The sequence below is a fragment of the Pseudomyrmex gracilis genome, unplaced genomic scaffold (assembly GCF_002006095.1).
Source record: "Pseudomyrmex gracilis isolate BER0280 unplaced genomic scaffold, ASM200609v1 scaffold_28, whole genome shotgun sequence".
Lineage (NCBI taxonomy): Eukaryota > Metazoa > Arthropoda > Insecta > Hymenoptera > Formicidae > Pseudomyrmex > Pseudomyrmex gracilis.
Genome location: NW_018020612.1, coordinates 466,501 through 488,133, shown reverse-complemented (window position 1 = coordinate 488,133; position 21,633 = coordinate 466,501). Strand labels below are relative to the sequence as shown.

Genomic DNA, 21,633 nt, shown 5'->3' with positions numbered 1-21,633 from the left:
TATAACCTTTTAAGAATTTTTTACGTCTTATTTAGCGGAATACAATTTCTTACACAAAAGACTTGCCTTTTGTTTTATTTTTTGCGTGAACATTTTCGATGCAACGGCGGCGTCGCAAGAAAGAGGGCCCCTGTAAGAGGACCAAATAAAACGAAGCAAATTGTGCGACCCCGCCTAGTACGAGTGGGCCCTTAATGGGGTGTCGTCGGCAGTCGCGCATTTATAATTTCTGTCCCCGAACCGTTTCACCACCGGCCATTCTTCGTTCTTTCTTTTTCGCAGACTGCTAACACGAAACAATCTCTTTTCGTACGGCAGAAAAGAACAAAACTGTCTGGAGTGGAGTAGGCAGGTCGTTTAAAAAGCGCAAGATGAGATATCGCGATATCTCGAGGATTCAATGGCGTTACTCCGTTAAACAGACAAAACACCCCGGAGGGAGACGTTCTTTTTTTTTTTTCGAAAGTTACAATTTTAAATTTTTAAAGAAATATTCAGCTCTTTGCATAAATGTGCTCCCATTAAATTATAAATAGAGTATATAAGATATATATATATATATATATTTAAATTTAATTTCAATGTATTCGCAAAAACAAATATATTTTTCTTACGTATCTAACGAATCTCTCATTAAGAGTACGCGTGTTATTATGTAATTGTACACCCAAACAAAGAATGTTGAATTTACATTCTTAATCATGAAAGAATTTAGATTGCATTGATTCGATGATCAATACAAACGAGAGAAATAAACGTCTACTTTATTTTTTTTTCATTTAAAGTCAGGCTACGAATTTAAATTACCCTAACTCACGGTCCCGATGTCTTCGGGGGAGCAATTTTCCTGAACGCGACGCGTACTGAAGTAGAGAACAAAACCGGCCCAAACAGCGTCTGAGATGCCGTTGGCGCACGAAACTCGTTTCGATTTAATTTATGCAATTCGCGGACCGAAAACGTACGCCCCACTCTGGTTTTCGCAGGCCCCTTTGTGCAGTTATTAATGCGCCCGGGCCACTTCATTTTCACCCCACGGGCACGCCGGTGCACACGATTGCAATGTATCGACTGTCGTCGTCGTTCTACCTGCCGTTCTTCCGGACCCGGAACGATTCGTTCCCGCGTATGCAAATCAGATCGCCTCGATACGGGAGAAACGAGACGACCGAAGAAAAACGATAGAGAAGAGAGAGAGAGAGAGAGAGAGAGAGAGAGAGAGAGAGAGAGAGAAAGGATTCTTTCAGTATACATCTGCCGGCGCGAACAATTGCCGGAAAAATAATAACTGTTTTTACAGCAGAGAGAATACTTCGCCGGGCGTCGCACGGAACCGGATTTTTCGTTGCAAGATCGATTGACGAGTTTCGAGTACCTCCGCGAGGAATACTCTTGGTGAGATGGAGGAAGTGTTTGTTGACCCTTTTTATACAGGGATATGTTAAAGTGACTTTGTTTTCTTCACACACATTAAGTAAATCTACAATTATTATATTCCTCTTTAAATAAAACAGTCAAACGGTTGAATAAAATCACAAATAGAAGTCAGTCAAAAAAAAAGAAATTATTAAATTATGTAATTTTCGAACAAAAAAGTTGCTAAATTATGTAATTTTTTCTCGTACCTCTTCAAATCTCCCAACGTTTCTGTCTTTATCTCCATTAGTGGATACTAAAATAAATACAATAAAGATAAGAACATAATAAATGCAATAATTAAAATAATATAAAAAACAGGACACATTACATAATAGTCACAACAAGTCGCTAAAGAGTCACATGATCCAGAGGTCAAAACGTTATAACAAAATAAAATCTCAGCTATATTTGCTACATTACAATAAAGATGAAGCAAAACTTTCATTAAATCGATAATCAAAAACTGTCATAATTAAAACACAATTAAAACCACTATAAAAAAGATAATATATTTATGTTCTGTCGCAAAAGCGCAGTCAATAATTATATAATTTGTCAAAATTTATATTTATGCCGTATTTGGCTATTAAAATCTGAAACAGTTTACACTGTAAATGTAAATGTCTTTAAATGTAGAATATATTTTTTCTACTTACGAACAAACTGTGTAAATTTGTAACACACACACGCGATCATGTTAAAACAAATTATATATCGAGAAAATCTATTCGAATAATCGCTTTGTGTATATATTTGTGTGTAACTTGCAATTAGATATCTTGAGTAACAGCCGTTTTTACATTCTAAATGCCTTTCCTGAGAAATATACGAAAGCAATCAGCCCATGATACTAAATTCTAATGAATTCAGGCAATTTAATCGTGCATATTGGCACGGAAAAACTCATTTTATGGCGTTTATAAATCTCTCAGAAGCGGCTTAACGCGACGCGATCGAGAAACGTGAAATGTTTTCCTAATGTGAATATTAACTCCCGTTTCGTTTGATAGTCACTGTGGGTTGTGAAACAGATATCTGTTTTATCTTCTTGAAGTCGATAAGAGAGAGAGCTGTATAAATGAAAAAGTGTTTTGTGGACCTCGATCCATGGCTGAACGATGAGCATACCCTCTGTTAAGGGTTGCTTGAACCGTTTGTATCTTTTTTAGTCGGTAATATTTCGTGCAAAGAATATAGAGGGTGTGACAGAATATTTACAGAACTCGGCCCATCTTTTTTATCTAAATAATAAAACATAAATTTTATAAAACCAATAATATTTTTTCTAAAAAAAATTAATACTTTTAATGTCAAAAAATTTAGTAAATTTAATTAAATTTAGAAAGTAATTTTAAAAAATGTGAATATAAAAAAATATAAAAAATGTGTACCTTTAATACAAATATGTTAATTCAAAAACTTGAGTCTTTCAGACGAAACGCTTAATTAACGAGTCTTCGTTCTTTTGTTCTGCTAAAACGTAAAGTCTCAGATTATCCCTTCCCTCTTACACGTTAATTACATAGTAATTGACTTTTATTGTTCTCTTTCCTCGTTGCTGTTAAATGCATAGACTGAATAATTGGCGGTAGATAGAGCGCGATTTGACTTGTTTTACAACCGCATTTTCTGTAAACTCTAATCGTCGCGATCGACGATTGAAAATAAAAAATGATACAATGACGTTTTTATCGGCTCTCCTACATTCAATTCCACGACCCCCGAAAAAGACGCAACAAAATACGACGCCGTTCGGTTCCAACCGGGTACCATTAAAACTTTATTTTATGCTCGTTATTCGCTTGTACTTTTAACGATCCTGATAAGCGGGCTGCGATGAGATTTTTATGAGTAACTGTTTTGACAGATTTATCAATGTAGTGTAGATTACACAACTCTTGTATATATTTTTATTTTCATTTTGTGTTTTAGGAATTAGTCTAAAACTTTTTAAAAATAAAAGCATAAAATCTCTCTAAAATGTGTTTTCACTTAATTTTCACAGTGTGTGTGTGTGTGTGTGTATGTGACCATTGTATTTCATAAATAGAATATACATTTTTCATTTTAATGTTTCTGCAGAAAGTAACTCTACATTTACGTGCAATAATTTCAAAGTTTTGCAAACATTATTTGAAATCTCTAGTGGTTTTAATCATGTTTGCGGTATCGTAAACGGGCTAACCGAAACAGGTAAGCGAAACGTTTTCAGCAACAGGTATCGATACCCTATTATCCTCGCGCCATCGATTCAATTGGACCTGACCCTCGCGTAGCAGGTGTGCGCGGCACACGCTCAGATAAAATACTACAGGTAGTCATCGATTACCGATGCGGTAGTGCTTATATGCCACTTGATATGTCAACGATCAGTAACTTTAGGCGTCATTTCTTAGACCCTACGACGCTCGAGGGGTCGTACACGTATCTAGACGTCAATGGTAAAAGATCGATTTAATGTGCGCGGTCTTATTTAAATAATACAAACTTCTTCAAACCGTAAGAAGATATAAAAAGATAGATTTTCATGTAAAGTGCTTAGAGAATTTTAAAAAGTTAATTTTATATTTAACGATGATGTAAAGGCACGTACAACGCCATTGCATCAATTGCGTTACTAAACGAGAGACCACCTCCGAAACTCTACCCCTTTTTGTTTCTATTTTTTTTCCATCGCTTCATTTTGAAGAGACTAAAAATTTATGATGTGCTCTATTTTTGTAATAAAATGTGTAGCGTTATTTTATTTATATTTTATCTATATTTCTATCTATATATGTGTGTATTCAATATAACATAATTGTATGGCAGTCTCGTTTTGTTGCCTAACTGTTGTAACACCCTTGTCAAAATATTATTTGCTTTGATTTTTAATTTTTTTTTGTCAGGCAGCTAAGCACTTATATTAAATTCCGAATTTTGATACTTCTAAAATTAACACCCATAAGAATTGCATTATCTTTTGTAAAAGAAGTTGCAATTAAAAGAGAGATGATTATCTTCTTTCTAATCTATTAAAACGCAATTCTAATTCCATAAGTTCGACAGAACTTGCAATTTAAAAGTAAGGTCTATGATAACAATCGTAAAAGATGACTTTTGCGAATATATTTTTGAACGTGAAAGGAAAACCTGAAAAAAAAATTGTCACACGTTAATTATGATTAGATGAGCATTATTTTGCAAATTTCATTCAGTTCTGCATTGTCGGCTTGTACAGCTTGCGGCCTTCTCAGTTATAAACATCTTGTCGGTGCAGCCGTTGCCGCCGTTTTTCGTCGTCTGTCAATTTGCCGGAAACGGATAGAAAACGCCGGAGAGAAATCGCTCGGGCGCAATAAGTCAAATCTTGTTTGCGAGTCGGTGCCTAGTTAGAGCGACTGACCGGACCTGCTGCGGCCGGGGGCTCGACAAGCCAAGAGAGAAGCTCGGCGAGAGGAGCAAAAAATGAGGGTGAACCGAAACGAGTCGACGGGGAGATTGAAGTACGACCTGAAGGACGACCGGGAAGAGGAGGAGGAGGAGGGTGTGCGAGTACCTCCTCATCGACCGTATAATTAAACCGGGCGCTGATTAAAAAAGTTACCATGGCCGTAAGATCATTACAGGGCCTCCGATCTCTCCCGCGCGCCGCCCTTCTTTTGCTTTCCGTTCGCCTCGCGAGGGTCGAGGTTCGCTCCTCACTTTCTTTTGCTTCGTTCTCGACCCTCCCAGGGGTTGCACGTTTCACTTGGTGAATTCAGATGCTGTATTTTTCTGCGGAAAGATCGTAGACAGAGAGAGAGAGAGAGAGAGAATGAAAGAAAAAGAGAAAAAATAGTTATCTTTGTTAGTCTAGATTTTCACGCTATTGTAAAATATGTAAAAGTGTGTATTTAATAAGCTTGTTTATTTCTTAAGTAAAATAATTTTTAGAAATAAATTATAAATTTTTAGAAATAAAAAAATGGAGAACGAAAACTTGAGCAAAATAGACAGATGTAGAAAAAGAAATAAATTATAACTAAAACTGCAATCATAGGTTAAAACTCTTCTTATTTGTCATATGCAATCTCGTTACTGCTACGTTGCTTTAAATTGTATTAATGTTGTATAAAAATATTTCCATTCTTTTGATTTGTTTTATAAAGAAAAACACTTAATTTAATATCAATTGCAACAAATTTAAAGGTATATATTTTTTCTTTTTTTTTAATATTATAACCTGATATTATTACACAACGAGTACTGATTCTGAGACTATGCTGTATATAATTGAGATTGTATTGCATTGTAATTTGGTTTTTTATTTTGTAAATCGACAGATATTTAATTTTTCTTAGAAAATTTCGATAAATTTTCTTAAGAAAACTTTCTTGAGAACCGTGTAAACAGTTATAGTTATAGTTTTTTTATTTGTTTTCATATTGATCGTTCTACATATTAAATACCTAAGTCGGAACGTGGTTGTACATATTTACACAAATGCATTCTCTCAGGAAACTTATTCAATATCCAATTTCTTTATATATCAAGAAAGCTGCATGTCTCTCTTCAAAAAATGTAAGAAATTTTTTTGATCAAATTTACTTGATGTGCTTCTAATACATTTTCTTAGTTCTTAAGTATACTGTTAGATACTCAAAAATGTTATATTTACAAAATTATATTTTTTTTAAGGCAATATTTTTATGTCAACTTTAAAATTAAAAGATTGCTCTTTCATGATTTGCTTTTTTAAGAGAAAAACAAAAAATGTTATAGAACAGAAGATTATTGCAATTATATCGCAAATGTGTGACAATCGAAAATCTTTTGCAACCAGCAATTTGTTGTTTGCGATGTGCAAGTTGCAAAACGAATTTATTGGCGCAACTTTCGTTGTTCCCTTTTCCTGCTTTGTATCCGGGTATAGCCATCCATTTCTTCGCGCCGATGATGAAAACTTTCTTAAAATTCAATATGAGCCTTGCGGGCATTCCTACGAGTCTCGGTCGCACCCCCAGCAAACGAGTCCCTTCGGGTGGCCGATGGCGGCGAAGCCTGGTTACCATGGCGATTCTTTTGCTTGACAGGTGGCTGCAACCACCACTACCATCTCCGCCGCCACCACCGCCGCCAGCCACCCCCTCTGCTCTCTCTTTTTCTCTTTCTTTCTCTCTTTCTCTCTCTCTCTCTCTTTCTCCACCTATTTCGAACTCGTTCATTCTGCCTGCCACCGTTACGACGAACCAATCGCACATAGCGAAAAAATATTCAATCACGCGTCAAGAACTCGGCTGGCGAGGTGGGGTAACGAAGAAGAGAAAAAGAGAGAGAAAGAGAAAAAGAGAAAGGAGGAGAGAAAAAAAGAACGAGAGAGAGAGAATTGCATCGCCCCCTCATGACCGCCGTCCCCCTTACTAACGATGAAAACGAAGGTCGATGGCGATGGAGGTCGAACCGCCCCGTTCCACTGTCTACCCTCCCCCGTCCTCCTTCTCTCTTTCTCCCTTTGCCAACTACGATGGAATAATAAAATGCCTCGGATTACATATTCAAAATCAATGGCTTCGTACCTTCGACGTACGAATCGCAGTGGGTGGGATCTCCCTCCTACCACATCAGACTCCGGGCTTTCCCGTACGCCGAGAAAAGAGGGTGGACGTAGAGAGCTATGGACGGGGAAAATTCCACGGCCGACATTTTAAGCAACCACAATTGTCGTTACCAATTAATTCTCTTCTTGAACGTCTCTTTTATTTCTACAGCACGTCTTGCGTGAGATTTCGAGTGAGATTCCGACCTTCTTGTTAAACTTTAAGACTCGTAGTTCTCATTTCCACGGGCAACCATATTGAATTGTGATGTCATAAGCGATAAATTTGTATATTTGTATATTTGTATATTTTTATCACGCATGTTGAAATAAACTAAAATAATTTATATGCCATCGTCAGGGTGTGCAATAATATGTAAATTGATAAAATGTGACGAAAAGTCCTTCTTTATTATTTATTATTTTGCATTAATAATATAACTCAATCTATGCGTGATGCGTATTTTCAGCAAAACTAAGCTCACACACAAAATAATTGATCAAAATTTATAAATACTTTTTATTATATTTATAAATATTTTTTATTTTATACACACATACAAATTGCGCGTAAAAAGTACAGTTTTCAAAGCGTGTATTTTTCAATTTACATATCTGGCTATCAAATTTTGCTTTGACCGTTTAAAAATATTTGTTTACTTCGATGTAAATTACATGTAACAAAACTTCATGTAATTTCTCATTTTCAGCGTTATAGTCTTCAATATGGCTGCAACGAAAAAAGCGAAGAGACATGTTAGCGCTTCGAAAAATACAATTATTTCTTTACTCTTCTAGAGTTTACATAAATTTTTATTACAAATTGAGATCAAAACTTTAGTGTAGTAATGACAAAAAAAATATTAAAATTTAAATAATTTTGTTATATCCAACTTCTCTCGATTTTTATCTAATTAAAATACACACACTTGTTACACAGATTTTATAATTTTTCTTACGTAAAATATGTCGTGTATTTAACTAAAGAAAATTATTTCCAATAAAAAAAGCTTGCATAATATTTTTAAGATAAATACTTTTTCTCTTTTAATCTTCTGCTAATTATACTGCAATTATGGACGACTGAGAATACGATCCAACTCTTTTAAAATCTCGACAAATATCCGACAAATAATAATCCACGCGATTATTATATACCGATTGAATTATACGTAACAATTTTACGGATAATTGATTAGAAAAATGACAGAAGAAAGTGTAGTGTAAATATATTTATATTCTAGTATATATTTCACAAAAGTTAATTGAAAGAAATAGAATAATTAATTGATCTTTCTAAAGTCATCATTATTTCAAGTCAAACATTATTTCCGAACGATTAGTTGCTCGAAATTGCAGTTATCTTAAGATCAAGTAAAATATCGAATAAATAACAAAATTTGAGTTTAATACTGTTTTATCCACGATAAAATTAAATTTGTTTGAAAATTTACAAACTTCGATTTTTTTTACTACGAGAACAACCAAATCCGTCAAAATGACGGATTTCAAATTTCTTCTTTTAAATTACAGAAATATTCTGAGTAATTTCATTTTAACGAGAAAAAAATATGTTTAAAATAATAAAATCTCTTTTTTTAGTTGAAGGCCTTCTTTGTTAAGCAATTATTTGAATATTAAATAAATTTAAATTGATAACGAATAAAATGTATATAACGAATATAACGTCTTTCTGAAATTGACGAATATGATAAAAAACTAAATATATATTCAACTCTGGTTGTTTTAGCGTTAATAAAATCACGGAATTCTCATATTTACAAACATAACATTTTACGCAAACAACATATTTGTGCGATAATAAGAGTAAAGTTTTAATTGCTTCCTTTTCACATTTCATAGCAGATGATATAAACACTCGCGATTATCGCAGATATAACACCCAGATTATTAATTAATTCATTAATTTTATTTTTTTAAATAAAAATTTTTTTTTATAGATTAATTTAGAGTTATGTCACATTATATACACGCGAGAAATAAAAAGCTACAATATTAATTATCGCTCTAACGGTTGCGAGTTAAAAGTGAATTTTCTTTTCACATATTTTTATCTCACCGACTTCTGCCATTACTTTCTTCCGATACTTTCTATCGCACTTAGTGGCACGATCGTCGTAATAATTCAGACGCAATAAGCAACGTGGAGATTTGATGGCCGACCGTTTTCAAACTGGCCTCTTGCATTTTGCGTGAATGGAAGACTCGTTCCAAGAGCCACCCTTTCGTCGATCACGTGGTGGGGTGGACCCGCTTGGGTTTCACATGACCGCTAAAGAACACTACTATGATTCCCTTGTGGACACGGCATGTCATACACAGCACGAAAGAACTGGACGCTCGAACATGTGTGAGTGAACTTATTTTGCTTCAAGCGCGTGTCGAATAACATCGTCATCGTTACATGATTTTGATTGATAAGCCAATATTTCGACTTTACTTGTTAATAGTTCACTTAAATTTTTATTGCAACTAAAAATAACTATTGGTTTGAAAACTTCTGTGTTGTTACACAAAATTATAAGTAAACAAAGAAAATTTGTCTCTCATTTTTAAACACAATTAATTTTAACAAATATGTAAATATAGAAATTGTATAGAAGTGTATAGAACATATAAATTCTTGTAGAGTATACAACTATATGTGAAAGAAATAATAAAACCAGTAAGAGAGCCAAACGTTAGATGTACATGCAAAATATTTTTTAATGTGTGAAATAAATTAATACACATTGCAATTCAAATTAAATTCAAGCCAAAAATCTCAATCGGATGTTTTGTTTGCGTTTCTTATCTAAAAACAACCCTCTTTTCTCTCCTGAAATTTGAAAAATCATTGCAAAAAAATATCTTGGCCAGAAGTCAAACTCCGACTTCCTGCATTCCGTGAGGACGCTTTACCACTAATTATATTTTGTTCTACTTCTGAGAGAATCTCTCGTTTTATTTGGATCCTTGACATCTCTTTTTGCCCGCCAACAAAATCAAACTAAAAAGAAGATGTTGAAAATCAAAAGTAAGACAACTTGACAACTTGACAACTAGAAATTATGATTGCACAACGATTCTGCAAGACACGTCAAGACACGTTGTCCCGTCCGATTTGTCCTACCTGGGCGATAATTGTTCGAAGTCGTCGTTACGAAACCGTCGTCCTCGATCTAGAAGAGAAACGATAGACAATAGCCACAGTGGCTTTTTTTGCTTGGGCACACAGCTGCTGGGCGCTAAATCAGAGGGGGATATTACTTAATAAATGTGCGCATCCGGGGTGCAGTCCAGCCGTCATTGTTTCAGAATCGGTAAATGGGCGCTTGCCAGCGGATACGCGCGGCCAAAGGGTTAAGGATTAAGGGTTGAGAATTGTTGTGTTCGGACCTACAATGGACACCTGGGCGGCGACCAGGGAAAGTTGCGCGCAAAAAAAGACAATCCTTTCTTGTTATGCTTGGACATCTGTCGTCGATGGCCATCGTACCGCAATAAGAAAATCCGATATGCGATACGACGGACCAACCCTCCGACGTGCGACACAAAAAATATAGAATATAATAATAATAAAATATATATAATATGTAGTTAAAAAATTTTTTGCAATAAAATAATCTTCTCCAAAATAATTGTTTTTATTGATTGTCGCAAATATATCCGAATTCTTCTGATTCATTCAACGTTAATTTCTGTCACGAGTATACGCTTTGTAGGAAATTGTCATACCGTGAAGAAAAGGGGAAGGAAGAAGACATGGTTTTAAATGTACTCACAGTATCAGAAGCGAGGAAGTTCTTTTTCTTAACTTGGCATTTTTCTTACCGTGCCGGTAACTTCATCCCCTTGTTCGTTGCTTTGCAAAACAGGTTCCCAGTTCGGGCAGCTTGTTATGCAACTTATTGTTTTCATCGCGATATAGACGAGGGCCGCGCCTTCGTCAAGTGAGAAAAACGAGTCCGTGAGCCGCGTTCTCATAGACGTCATCGTGATTATCATACGGACACCAGTTTTATTGTGCTCCGGTCTCTTTCGCGTTCCGTCGTCGTCGGAAGCCAAAGAGAAGCAGAATCTTCGGATGTGCCGTTCTTCTTGCATAGTACGCGCGAACTAAATTTTTGATCTCACGATCGGTAGAAATGCAGCTTCTGTACAAAAATAGATACACGTATTATCGGTCATTGCTTCTAATTGTTGGATATTGAATGAATCGGTTTTTTCTAAGATGATCGTCCGTGTTGATTTTATCGGAAAAATTTCGATTTTTTATCTTTTAATAATTGCGTCGATTTTATCGAGAAAATCCTCATTTTTTATACAGACTTTTTTATCTATACGATAGAGGTCGGCGACGAAAACTCTGTTACTTTAGTTTCATTCTACATTTTTCTAAGTCGATTGCGTACTTACATAACACAAACTGTATCTGTTTAATTATGCAATTCATGGTTACTAGAAAAACTGATCAAATATCTAACTGTGTGAACTACTGCGCGAGCTAAAATTAACTCGGACCGCTGATGTTGCTCAATTTAAGAAGGACATACCTAAACAGCGCGCTAATAACGTATGCACCGCACAGCTGGCGGCGCTACGCGTTTTGTTCTTCCTTAGCGTTACAGGTTCTTAAATTTCATACACGTCGTCGCAGTCTCTCGCAGGACCGCTCTTGCACCTCTCTCGCTGCCCTCGCGTTCTCTCTCCTTTGTTACTTCTCTTCTTCTCGCGATCTTCTGTTCGTTCTCACATCCCTGTCGGAGTAACCCCCTATTGTTTTATATAGCGAGACCAGTTTTTGTTTCATTCTGTCTACCTTTCCTTCTCGCTCTTTCTTTCTCTCGTTCTCTGTCTCTTCATGGGTTATTATATGTGCTTCCGAAGCAGTTCCATTTGTGCGCGCCGATTGTTCGCACGGGCGAACTCCGAACCCGATTCGCTCGCGGAGAAAGAAGCGAAGAGGGTCGGCGCTCGACGAATCCGGTCAAACGGCGCGCGAAAGCAGAACGATAGTCGAAAAAAAATGAGACAATAAAGGGGTTACAAAGTTGATACAATTGAACGAGAAACGTCGTCGCACCGGTTCGCGCCTGATTTATTTTTACAGTCACCCCTTTTGCCTTCACGTCTCACCTTGTCTTTGCCGCGCGGGAACATCGCGCGTTCCATTGTTTTTCCGACGTGGCTTCACGGGGAGATGAAATCGAAACAAAAAACTCTCGCGACGATTTAAAAAGCGCGAGAATCAAAGGACTTTCATAATGCAAATCATCGCCCGTGACTATTGTAATGTAAAAAAATTATTTCTACAAATGCAGTAAATTACTTAATGTGAATATAGATGTAACAAAAAAATTGAGATGTACATATATATGCAACGAGAGAAATAGTTCGCGATAGTTCATAAAATAATTTCTCTCTCTCCCACTCAAGATTACAAAAATGTAAGTCAATAATATCTAAATAATAATATCATAAATAATCAATATCAATCGTTTTACAGGTAATCCTTGTATAACGCGGTACATGAATAATGCAGTTTTGATATAACGCGGTTTAAAAATTGTAGTAAAATGAAGTTTAACCTCGTTTTTTCAATATATGCGCTTATGCAAGCCTCGTATAACGCGATTTTTACATAAAATGCGGCATTTCTGTGGAACGAAATATCCGCGTTATGCAAGGATTATTTTTACTCATCATAATTACATAAAAATTAAGATAAATATTTATTCGCTATATCATTAATTTAAATGCAACTTATTTGTCATGTTTTCTCGTTCGTTTACTCCACTGACGAAAAATTTCTTCCAGCCGAGCCCTCGCTCGTTCGACGATAATCCGTCATCCCGACGCGACAAGCGGAAAGAAATAGGAGAGAAGAGCAGAGGAAAGAGGTGGCAGAAATTGAAATGCTAATAGCGAAATTGGGTAGGAATTAGGAAAAACGCCGCGAGATGGAACGGTGTTTACCCATCGCTGCTGGAAGGGAACGCTAGAAGATGGACCCCATGGAGGAATCGGAGATTTCTCCGGCCCCTCGTCGAAAGAGAAAATAAGGACGAGCTTGCGTGGGGTTGGCGCGCTACCGGCCATCCTCTTCTCTTGCTTAGTAAACCCGCTGCGTACCCGATAAGAGAGTAAAGGCAAAGACGATGAGGCGGGGGCATCGTGTTAGCGTGGCAAAAGGGAGACCAGGTCGAAATGCCGAGGGGGGTGAGAATCGACTGAGGGATCGGCGCGCGGAGGTGGAGCGTGTTCCAGAAGCACTGCGTAAATAACTTCCATCTTCGTGAGTGCAGCCGCCTGTGCCGAGACGTAGGAGGAAGAGAAGAAGAAAAAGAAAGAGAATACGCGCGCAGAGGGACGGGTGGAATGGCAAAGGAATGGCGCACTGGTTATAGGAGGTCAGCGGCGATGTTGTTCGCGTCGGTAGCACGTGAAAGATAGACGTAAAATATTCTTAATGAGCAAAGACTTTCAAGTATTGACTCAAAATGGCGGCGGTCTTTTCAAGTCGGCTTGTTAGGCATTATCCCGCACCGCAGTAGCTTCTTCCCCTCTCCTTCCTCGGCCCCCGCACTTTTCTTTGTGCATCATTCCCCTATGTTCTCCTTCTCAACGTTACTTTGTGTTCCAATGTCCTCGTCATTGAACGAGAGTGTGTTTAAGAAAACTGCGACAAAAAATGACAAAAAGTCGATTTCATCTAGCGTTTACTCTCATTATTTTAAGCGAACATTTGAAAAATAAAATAAGGCCATTCGAAAAAAAAACAATAAAAGCTTGAAAAGTATTTTTCTTTTTAAGAATAGTCATGTCACCTTTTGATTAAACATAACATAATTAAAGAAAACATACAAAATTTTTTTTCGCAAACACCTAAAGAAATATTGAAACTAACAAAGGCTGGCAATATAAGTTATTTTCAATTTAATATACAATTTTTGAATATATATATATATATACAGAAATGATAAAAATAGCATATACAGAAAATATATTTCACTGAACTTTAATCAAAATAAAATTGAAATGTTTGGAATCTAAATTTAAAATTGAAAGATTACGTTTTCCTTCTCACATCATCCCAAAGAAAAAAAGACAAATTGATAAGCAAAAAATGCATTTTTAACGTAAAATAACTGCTATTGAGATTTTTAACAAAATCCTCATTAACTCGCAAGGAAGTCTCTCATGGAAAATTCGCGAATTTCTTGTAAATTCAGGACTGCTCTTTGAAGGATACGAGCTTCTTTTGTACAGTGGTTTACACGCGAATGGATCGCCGAGTGGATTATCTAGAAGAAAGAGAACTGGTGCCCTTGGGGGTACTACTTTTAAGGGTTGTTAAAACTTGGTTCTCGCTTTGAGTTTCCCCGTTTATGCGGGGACCGAAGTAAGGGTTAAAAATGTATAAGACGCGACGAAGAGACACGCAAGTGAGGGACAAGACTGCGCAAAAGAATGAGAAAGCAGGGATTGAGCGAGAGACTGATAGGAAGAAAAAGTCCTTTCTTAAAAAGTTCTTTTTGCGGCTTGCTTTGTATAGATGTTGTCAAATGTTGTATAATTTTGACAGTTTGGAGCTAAATTAAAATAGCTCTCTGTAGTCTTCTAGAGACAAATAACAGAAAGAAAATGAGAAAGAGAGAGAGAGAGAGAGAGAGTAGTAACAGCAAAAATAGAGAAAATAAGATGACTGTAAGAAGAAAAACAAATTTACTATTAATTAAAAAAATCAAATGTTATTTCCCTCTTTCATCTCACTTTATTCAGAACACCATCATTTTTTCATTAAAACTCACTTTTGTCTAGTTACTTGCGATGATGCAAGCAATTTTTATTTAAGGTGCAATTAATTTTCAAAATGAGTTCAGCGAAGAAGAATTATATTACTGTATTTATATACGAAGAATTATTCATTTACATAATTGGTATTAATAGTGTGTGCTTCACAGTGCTTTTTAAAACAATATAATAATAAGACATATTAATAAGACATATAATATTAATTGTGTGTTATGTAAATATAGTAAGCTAGTATTATTATGTTTAGACGCAGAAAGGATCGTTGTAAAAAATAGAACAGGTAATTACAAGTATAGCTGTAATTTAGAAACAAAAGTCATATCACAAGACATGTCTGCATATAAACTATTTTTATTATTTTTGCATGTCTAAAATTTACTGCAATACATTCTATATATGAATAAAACATCCTGTACAGAATGTATTCTTATTAAGTAATAAATATGCATGAAGAAAAAGAGATTATACAGAATTAGAATTTTTATATTCTTTAGAGGAAGAGATTATTAATATCAAGAAACTTTTAATAATTATAATTGATTCTTAAAGTGTACATTATTGAATAGTTGCGAAAAATTTATCATTATTTTCAAGACAAGATATTCTACAGTCTAGAAATTCATATATATATATAAATTTATAAATTATCGAAATTATTAATGAAAATTACATATTTATATCTATATTTATATTGCTTACAATTTGCTATTATTATACAAATTATTTTCATTAATATGCTGCCTAAATTCGTATTTAAGTAATTATAAAAATATAACATCTACAATATTATACAGTTTATTTATAAGATATATGGCTCCATTCATAATTTAAGAGTTTCCCATTGTTTATAAGTTCTACCATTTCGTATATTATTAACAGAGGTAACTTGCGACTATATTTCAGCACGATTACTTTATAATTGCATGTAAATTTTTTTGCAAATACAGGGTGTCCGACAATTACACTACGCGCGTAAGACAGGCTTGTTTGCAAATCTTTGTTAATTAAGATATCGGTATCGGTAACTATTGCGAATCTCGCAAAATGGTATAGGACTTTTCGACTCAGTTTTACTCCTTCTATTTATCTACGAGAAATATTAAAGTAATTGTCGGACACCTTGCATATTATAATACAAAAAATAGATTTCTTGTGCCGGAAGCACATTTTGTATTATGATGAATCAAGATAATATACTGCCTATGTCTAATAGAACCACACATTCGTCAAATAATAGCTTATTTAAAAATAAATCATTGAAATCCATCTCCTAATGAGGAGACACATCCTCCATATGCCTATTAAATTCTAATATTGTATTTCTATCATTTTGTAATTCGCTGTCAACCGCATCGTTGCAAATACATGCTGAATCAGAAATACTTCCACCTGAAAACAATATGAATTATTGTTAACAATATGAAATATTATTAACACTGCATACTTGGTATTTAGATTGAGACAAAGAGTAAACGACAAGTAGAATAATTTACATGATAACAACAATTTTATATAGATGTTAGTATATAAAAATTGAAAACTATTTGTATTATTTTACGGAGACATCGTGTTAGTTTTGATTGGAAAAATATTCCTATATTAAATACTTCCTGTGTCAAAAAGTATATTACCCCGATCGATACAATCTACTACACAATATAGCAGTTTTACTTATTTGACAAAAATGTAATGATTTTACATAGAATAAAATAATAAAGAGCACATACACAACTAAAATTTACTGATAAAAAGAACTAAATATTCAAAAGCAAAATCTATTTGTTAGATCATAACACACATACATATGTACACTTAACACATAACACACATATATATATACCAAATAACATATCCCTTATGCAATATCATGTATATAAAATGTGCAGGATGTACTTAAATAAAAAAATTTTAAATAAAAAATTTTAAATTTGTTTAAAAATAATAGCCAAATAAGGCTTACAATCGCATTTTTACGTGAATTATTCTATATAAATATTATGTACATGCAAAATATATCCCACATAACAAGTATTTATAAACAAATATACATGTAATTTTGCTACCAGTTAGTTGTGTTATATTATACACAAGAGACCATATATAGGCAAGCTTCATCACTCTAAAAAATGATAGTGTATCATGTCAATAAACGCAATCAAATGATTGTGTAAAAAAACTTAAATAATTTTACACTTCCTACGTAACACAAATACATGAAAAAGAAACAAATATGTGAAAACTAAATCAATTTTTTAAATGTTACTGTTTACTGTTAATTTTAAGATAATAATAGGAATATCAAGCTCAAAAGAGACATATTTTTATATTCTGCAATATATCTTATTGTTTTATATATTTTTATATGCTTTATGTTTTATATTTTTATATAATTGTTTGTTTCATAAAGTACTTCAAATACACTAATAATAAAATAGCAAAATGAGCTCTATATTCCTAGTTTTTAATAAACTTGTTATATGCATTGATAAACGAAATTTTGGAAGAAAAAAACCTATGTTTTTAGAATCAATTTAGTATGTTGCTTATTTAAAAAATCAATAAAATTATAGTAAACTAAAATTATAATGATTTAAATCCCGATAAAAGATGATAATTGGTAATCAATTTATGTAACCAACAGCAAAGTTATTTAAATTGATTATCAAATAAAAGAAAATAATAAAATCATGAAAATAAATTATGTACCAGATAATACAGCACTAGATGAAGGCCCATTGATGATCTTACAAACGTGTTGATTCAGCTTGCCCATTATTCATAGTATCTAGACATTTGTCTGCAAGAAAGATGTACGTTATATAAAAATACATGCACATTCCAGACTACACGATATCAGATCATGTACTGTTTACAATAAAGTCCGTTTCTGAAAAACATTTAAATAATTTCATAATAGAAATGTTGAATGTGCGTTACAATATAATAAATCGACAAGACATACATAATTGATATAAAAATTTTAATATAAAACATTTTTTTATACATATAAAAAAATTATTTAAATTTTACACAAATTTTTTATGTTGTTTGAAAAAAATATAATTTCTAAGATATTTTAAATCATATATGTATGTATCTATATACATGTATAGATGTATCTATATACATCTTGTATACATATACAGGGTGTCTAAAACTTTTGACACCGTGACAGTATATGAAGTTTTTACATCATCCAATCTACTTTCACTTTTCGGTTGTGTAAAAAAATTTCAGACATTCTGTGTGTATTTATATACAAAGAAGATAATGTAATGATACTTTACTTCAATTTTGATAAAACTTATAAAATAAAAATAAAGGATTTTAAATTGCATTTTAATTTATCAAAAGTAGAGTATGTAAAATATAATTAACTACTAAAGTAAATAAATAATCTTGACAGACCTAAGCTACAGGGGTAATATACATATGTTAATGTGTAAGCATAGAAGTGTTGATTATTATATATTACATTGTTTTTTGGATTTTTCCAATATCCTAACATTATATTGGGTCATTAAATTTGAAACTTGACACACATATATATATGTGTGTGTGTATCAAGTTTCATATTTAATAATTCAATATAAACTGTGTTCACTGAGTAAAATATAATTGTAATGCCTAAAACTATTTTACTTATTAATAACACGTAAGAAAACGTGCTTTGTGAGAATCACAGTTTTATGATATTAGTTTTGTGTCATTCTGTGCACAAAAGTGACTTTAGCAACATTGTAAAATCCATATTAGTGTATATATATATATGTATATGTCAATCACATGAAAGCTGTATTAGTAATAATGTAAACATGCACAACAAAGTGCCAAAATTACTCAAATATTACATTCGTTCTATCTAGAGTAATATGATCATTTTAATTTTTTACTCACTTGCAATAGCAAGGTCAACTAACGCCTTGTCCTTCTGTATATGTAATGCCGTCAGGAAGAAAAATAGAGCACCGAAGACTTCTACAAACATTGTAAGAAATATTGAATACTGCAGACTACGAAACTTGATGATATCTTGAGTGACATCCGAATCTTGATGAACTTGAACACTAGATTGTCCTCCTATAGCTAAGTCGGGCAGAAATACGGACTTCAATCCCTCCGATATCTAGAACAAAAAAATTAATTATATAAAGTATTTAAATTGTTATAAACATTAAATTTCAGAGAAATTATTAAATATATAAAACTGACGATAATCGAGTATTTTGCGTTCATGGTATCGATAAAATTATTTGTTATCGATAAAAATTATTTGTGTACGTACAAGTCCGATAAGATAGGGACTGCCTGCATCCCCAAAAGCATGCGCAAAAAGTATTTGAAATGCTTGTGCTGTTGATCTTCTAGTAGGGATTATTACATACTGCAACAATAAAATAAAAGAAAATTAAATTTATAGTCTATTTATATATATATATAGTTATAAAAAATACAACTTCTAATTTTACTTATTTACCAATAACATATCTGCCACGATAGACCAATTCAGATTTAACGATACTTGTCCGAAGAATATTAATACATAGCAAAGTGTGGAGTTTATATTGGCAGTAATTATAGAGAAGAATAATAGAGGAGCACTTATGAGAAGTCCTGTGGCGCATATCACAGGATCTGCTTGTTGCCAATGAACACGAAGTTTTTGTGCTATAGTTGAGCCCAAGGGTACACCTATCAACCCAGCTGCCATACTAATTATTCCAAACTTGTATGCAACACTAAAATATGAAGATAAAATCACAATATAATATACTTCTCAGTTAAATTCTCTATCAATACATAAAACAACAAATTTCAAGAAACATACTCATCTTGATTAACGTTGTTCCCATTAGGAAGCAACTTAAAGCCTGATTGCAGGTACAATGGTGCCCACCATGCCAGCGCACCCGTAACAAATGCAACGCAAGTAAATCCTGCAGTAGATAGCATAAAGCTTGGACTAAAAAATTATTGCAAAATAATATATAAAATGTTTTCAAATAATGCTGTTTACATACATCATTAAATTTTACGTTTCTATTTTATATGAATAGTTAATATGACAATATTTATTACGAGAATTCTAAAATAGTGATTAATTATAACAATTACTTTTTTAATAATTCCTTAATGTCATGAGACCAACTGGTTCTTGTTAAATGAACGCCACCTTCTCGTTCACCTCTAATGGGTTCTCTTACTACACAAAGTAAGAGAAAAATGGCTACAATACCTAATATAGGAGTAATACGTAATCCCCATTGCCAGTGGCCAGTAATACGAGCTGTTTCACCTCCAATAATATAACCCAAACCACTAAAATAAAAATAAACTTGTTATTAAAATTACACACTTAAGTTTGTGTGTGTGTGTATGTATGTGTATCTGTACAACTTGATTATATGATAATAAATTATGTACCTTCCAACTGGAATAGCAAAGTAAAATAGAGCAAGCATTTTAGAACGTAAATCTTGCACAAATAAATCACTAATTATTGTTGGTGCAATTGTGGAATAACTAGCTTCTCCTATACCAACAAGTGCTCTAAAAAATAGGAACCAGCCAAATGTCTGAAATAAATTACAAATATCATTCAACATTTCTTTTTGTCATTTTGTATTATTTTATATTTACATATAATACACAAGAATGCATTTATAAAACAAACTTGTACTTACTTTCATAAAAGAACCAATAAATGTTGTTAGGCACCACAAAAACACACCACTGGTCATGATCAATTTTCTATTATAACAATCACCCATGTATCCGAATAATGGCGCAAATATCATGTAGCTTAAGATAAATGCAGTTTGCAGCAGTCCGGACATATCATTGCCGATGTCAAAGTCGTGTTTGATATCATCTAGTACTCCTGAAAAAAAACATTGATTTTATTCGTCAATATACACATTAAAATTGTATCTGAAAATGTATCATTCTTCGAGTGTGTAAAATTATTGTAGTTTAATTGATAAAACTGCAAAACCACCAAACTATTCATTAGCGAAAAAACTTACCAGCGACAGTGAAGCGATCCATATAATTGATAAGATTAACGAAACAAAGAATACCGACGGTGAGCCAATCGCTCACACTGACTGATCTTATTTCCGAAGGCATTGTTGTTTTCACGCGCGTTTCTCTCGAGTCCTTTTGATCCGCATTTACTATGCGATACTTAGTATCTTTATGAATAGTTGCTGTATCGTCTACCATGACACGTTCAAGACTAAATCTTTAACATTCCCGCAGTTATTTACGTCACGCTCTCCAAAACAAATTTATCCGCAAGTTACCAAATCATTGTGTTCGTAGATCTATTTTATAAATTGCACTTTAACTATCACGCAACAACACATAACCTCGACAGACATTTATTGACATCGCGATAGCACTGCTACGTAATGCTATGTAATGACAAAAATCTAATTTGAATCTAATTGTATATGTATATGTTTTTTTAAGCATCACACCACGCGTATCACACCACATTTACTTGAAAGTTGATTGGTTGCTTAGTTGGAGTTTTAATATGATTGGACTATTGTGTATATCGCGATAAGAATGGATGTGACCAGAGAAAAGAATGAGAGCGGCCAGACCCATATACGTTCGCTTTACCGTTCCGTAGCTAGCGCATGTCCACGGATGGTGCACATTGGCACCTACGTAGCGACGTCCACAAGCGACTTGTCGATATGTACACAATGTCCAACCGTGGATTGTTCTATTCCGTACTATGTGCGCGCAATTGACATGGTTCTATTCCGTGTTATGTACACGTGCGTCGGTATACGGACATTACAGACTTGTATGTCCACCGATATACC

General features: G+C 33.7%; 1 protein-coding gene across 2 annotated transcripts; it reads right to left on the bottom strand.

The window, feature by feature from the left end:
* Nucleotides 1–15,863: 15,863 nt before the first annotated feature.
* On the bottom strand, nt 15,864–21,485 carry LOC109852375 (protein spinster). 2 transcript variants are annotated; one of them, XM_020423481.1, is made up of 10 exons: nt 20,821–21,485; nt 20,479–20,675; nt 20,219–20,370; nt 19,910–20,113; nt 19,623–19,757; nt 19,272–19,533; nt 19,080–19,178; nt 18,692–18,920; nt 17,501–17,591; nt 16,101–16,183 (listed from the first exon to the last, which is right to left on the bottom strand). In XM_020423481.1, exons 1-9 carry the CDS (start codon nt 21,017–21,019, stop codon nt 17,539–17,541), a joined length of 1,530 nt encoding a protein of 509 aa, XP_020279070.1. In that variant the 5' UTR covers nt 21,020–21,485; the 3' UTR covers nt 16,101–16,183; nt 17,501–17,538. The 2 variants fall into 2 exon arrangements, with proteins under 2 accessions (XP_020279069.1, XP_020279070.1); XM_020423480.1 differs by lacking the exon at nt 17,501–17,591 and having other exon boundaries at nt 15,864–16,183.
* Nucleotides 21,486–21,633: the final 148 nt, after the last annotated feature.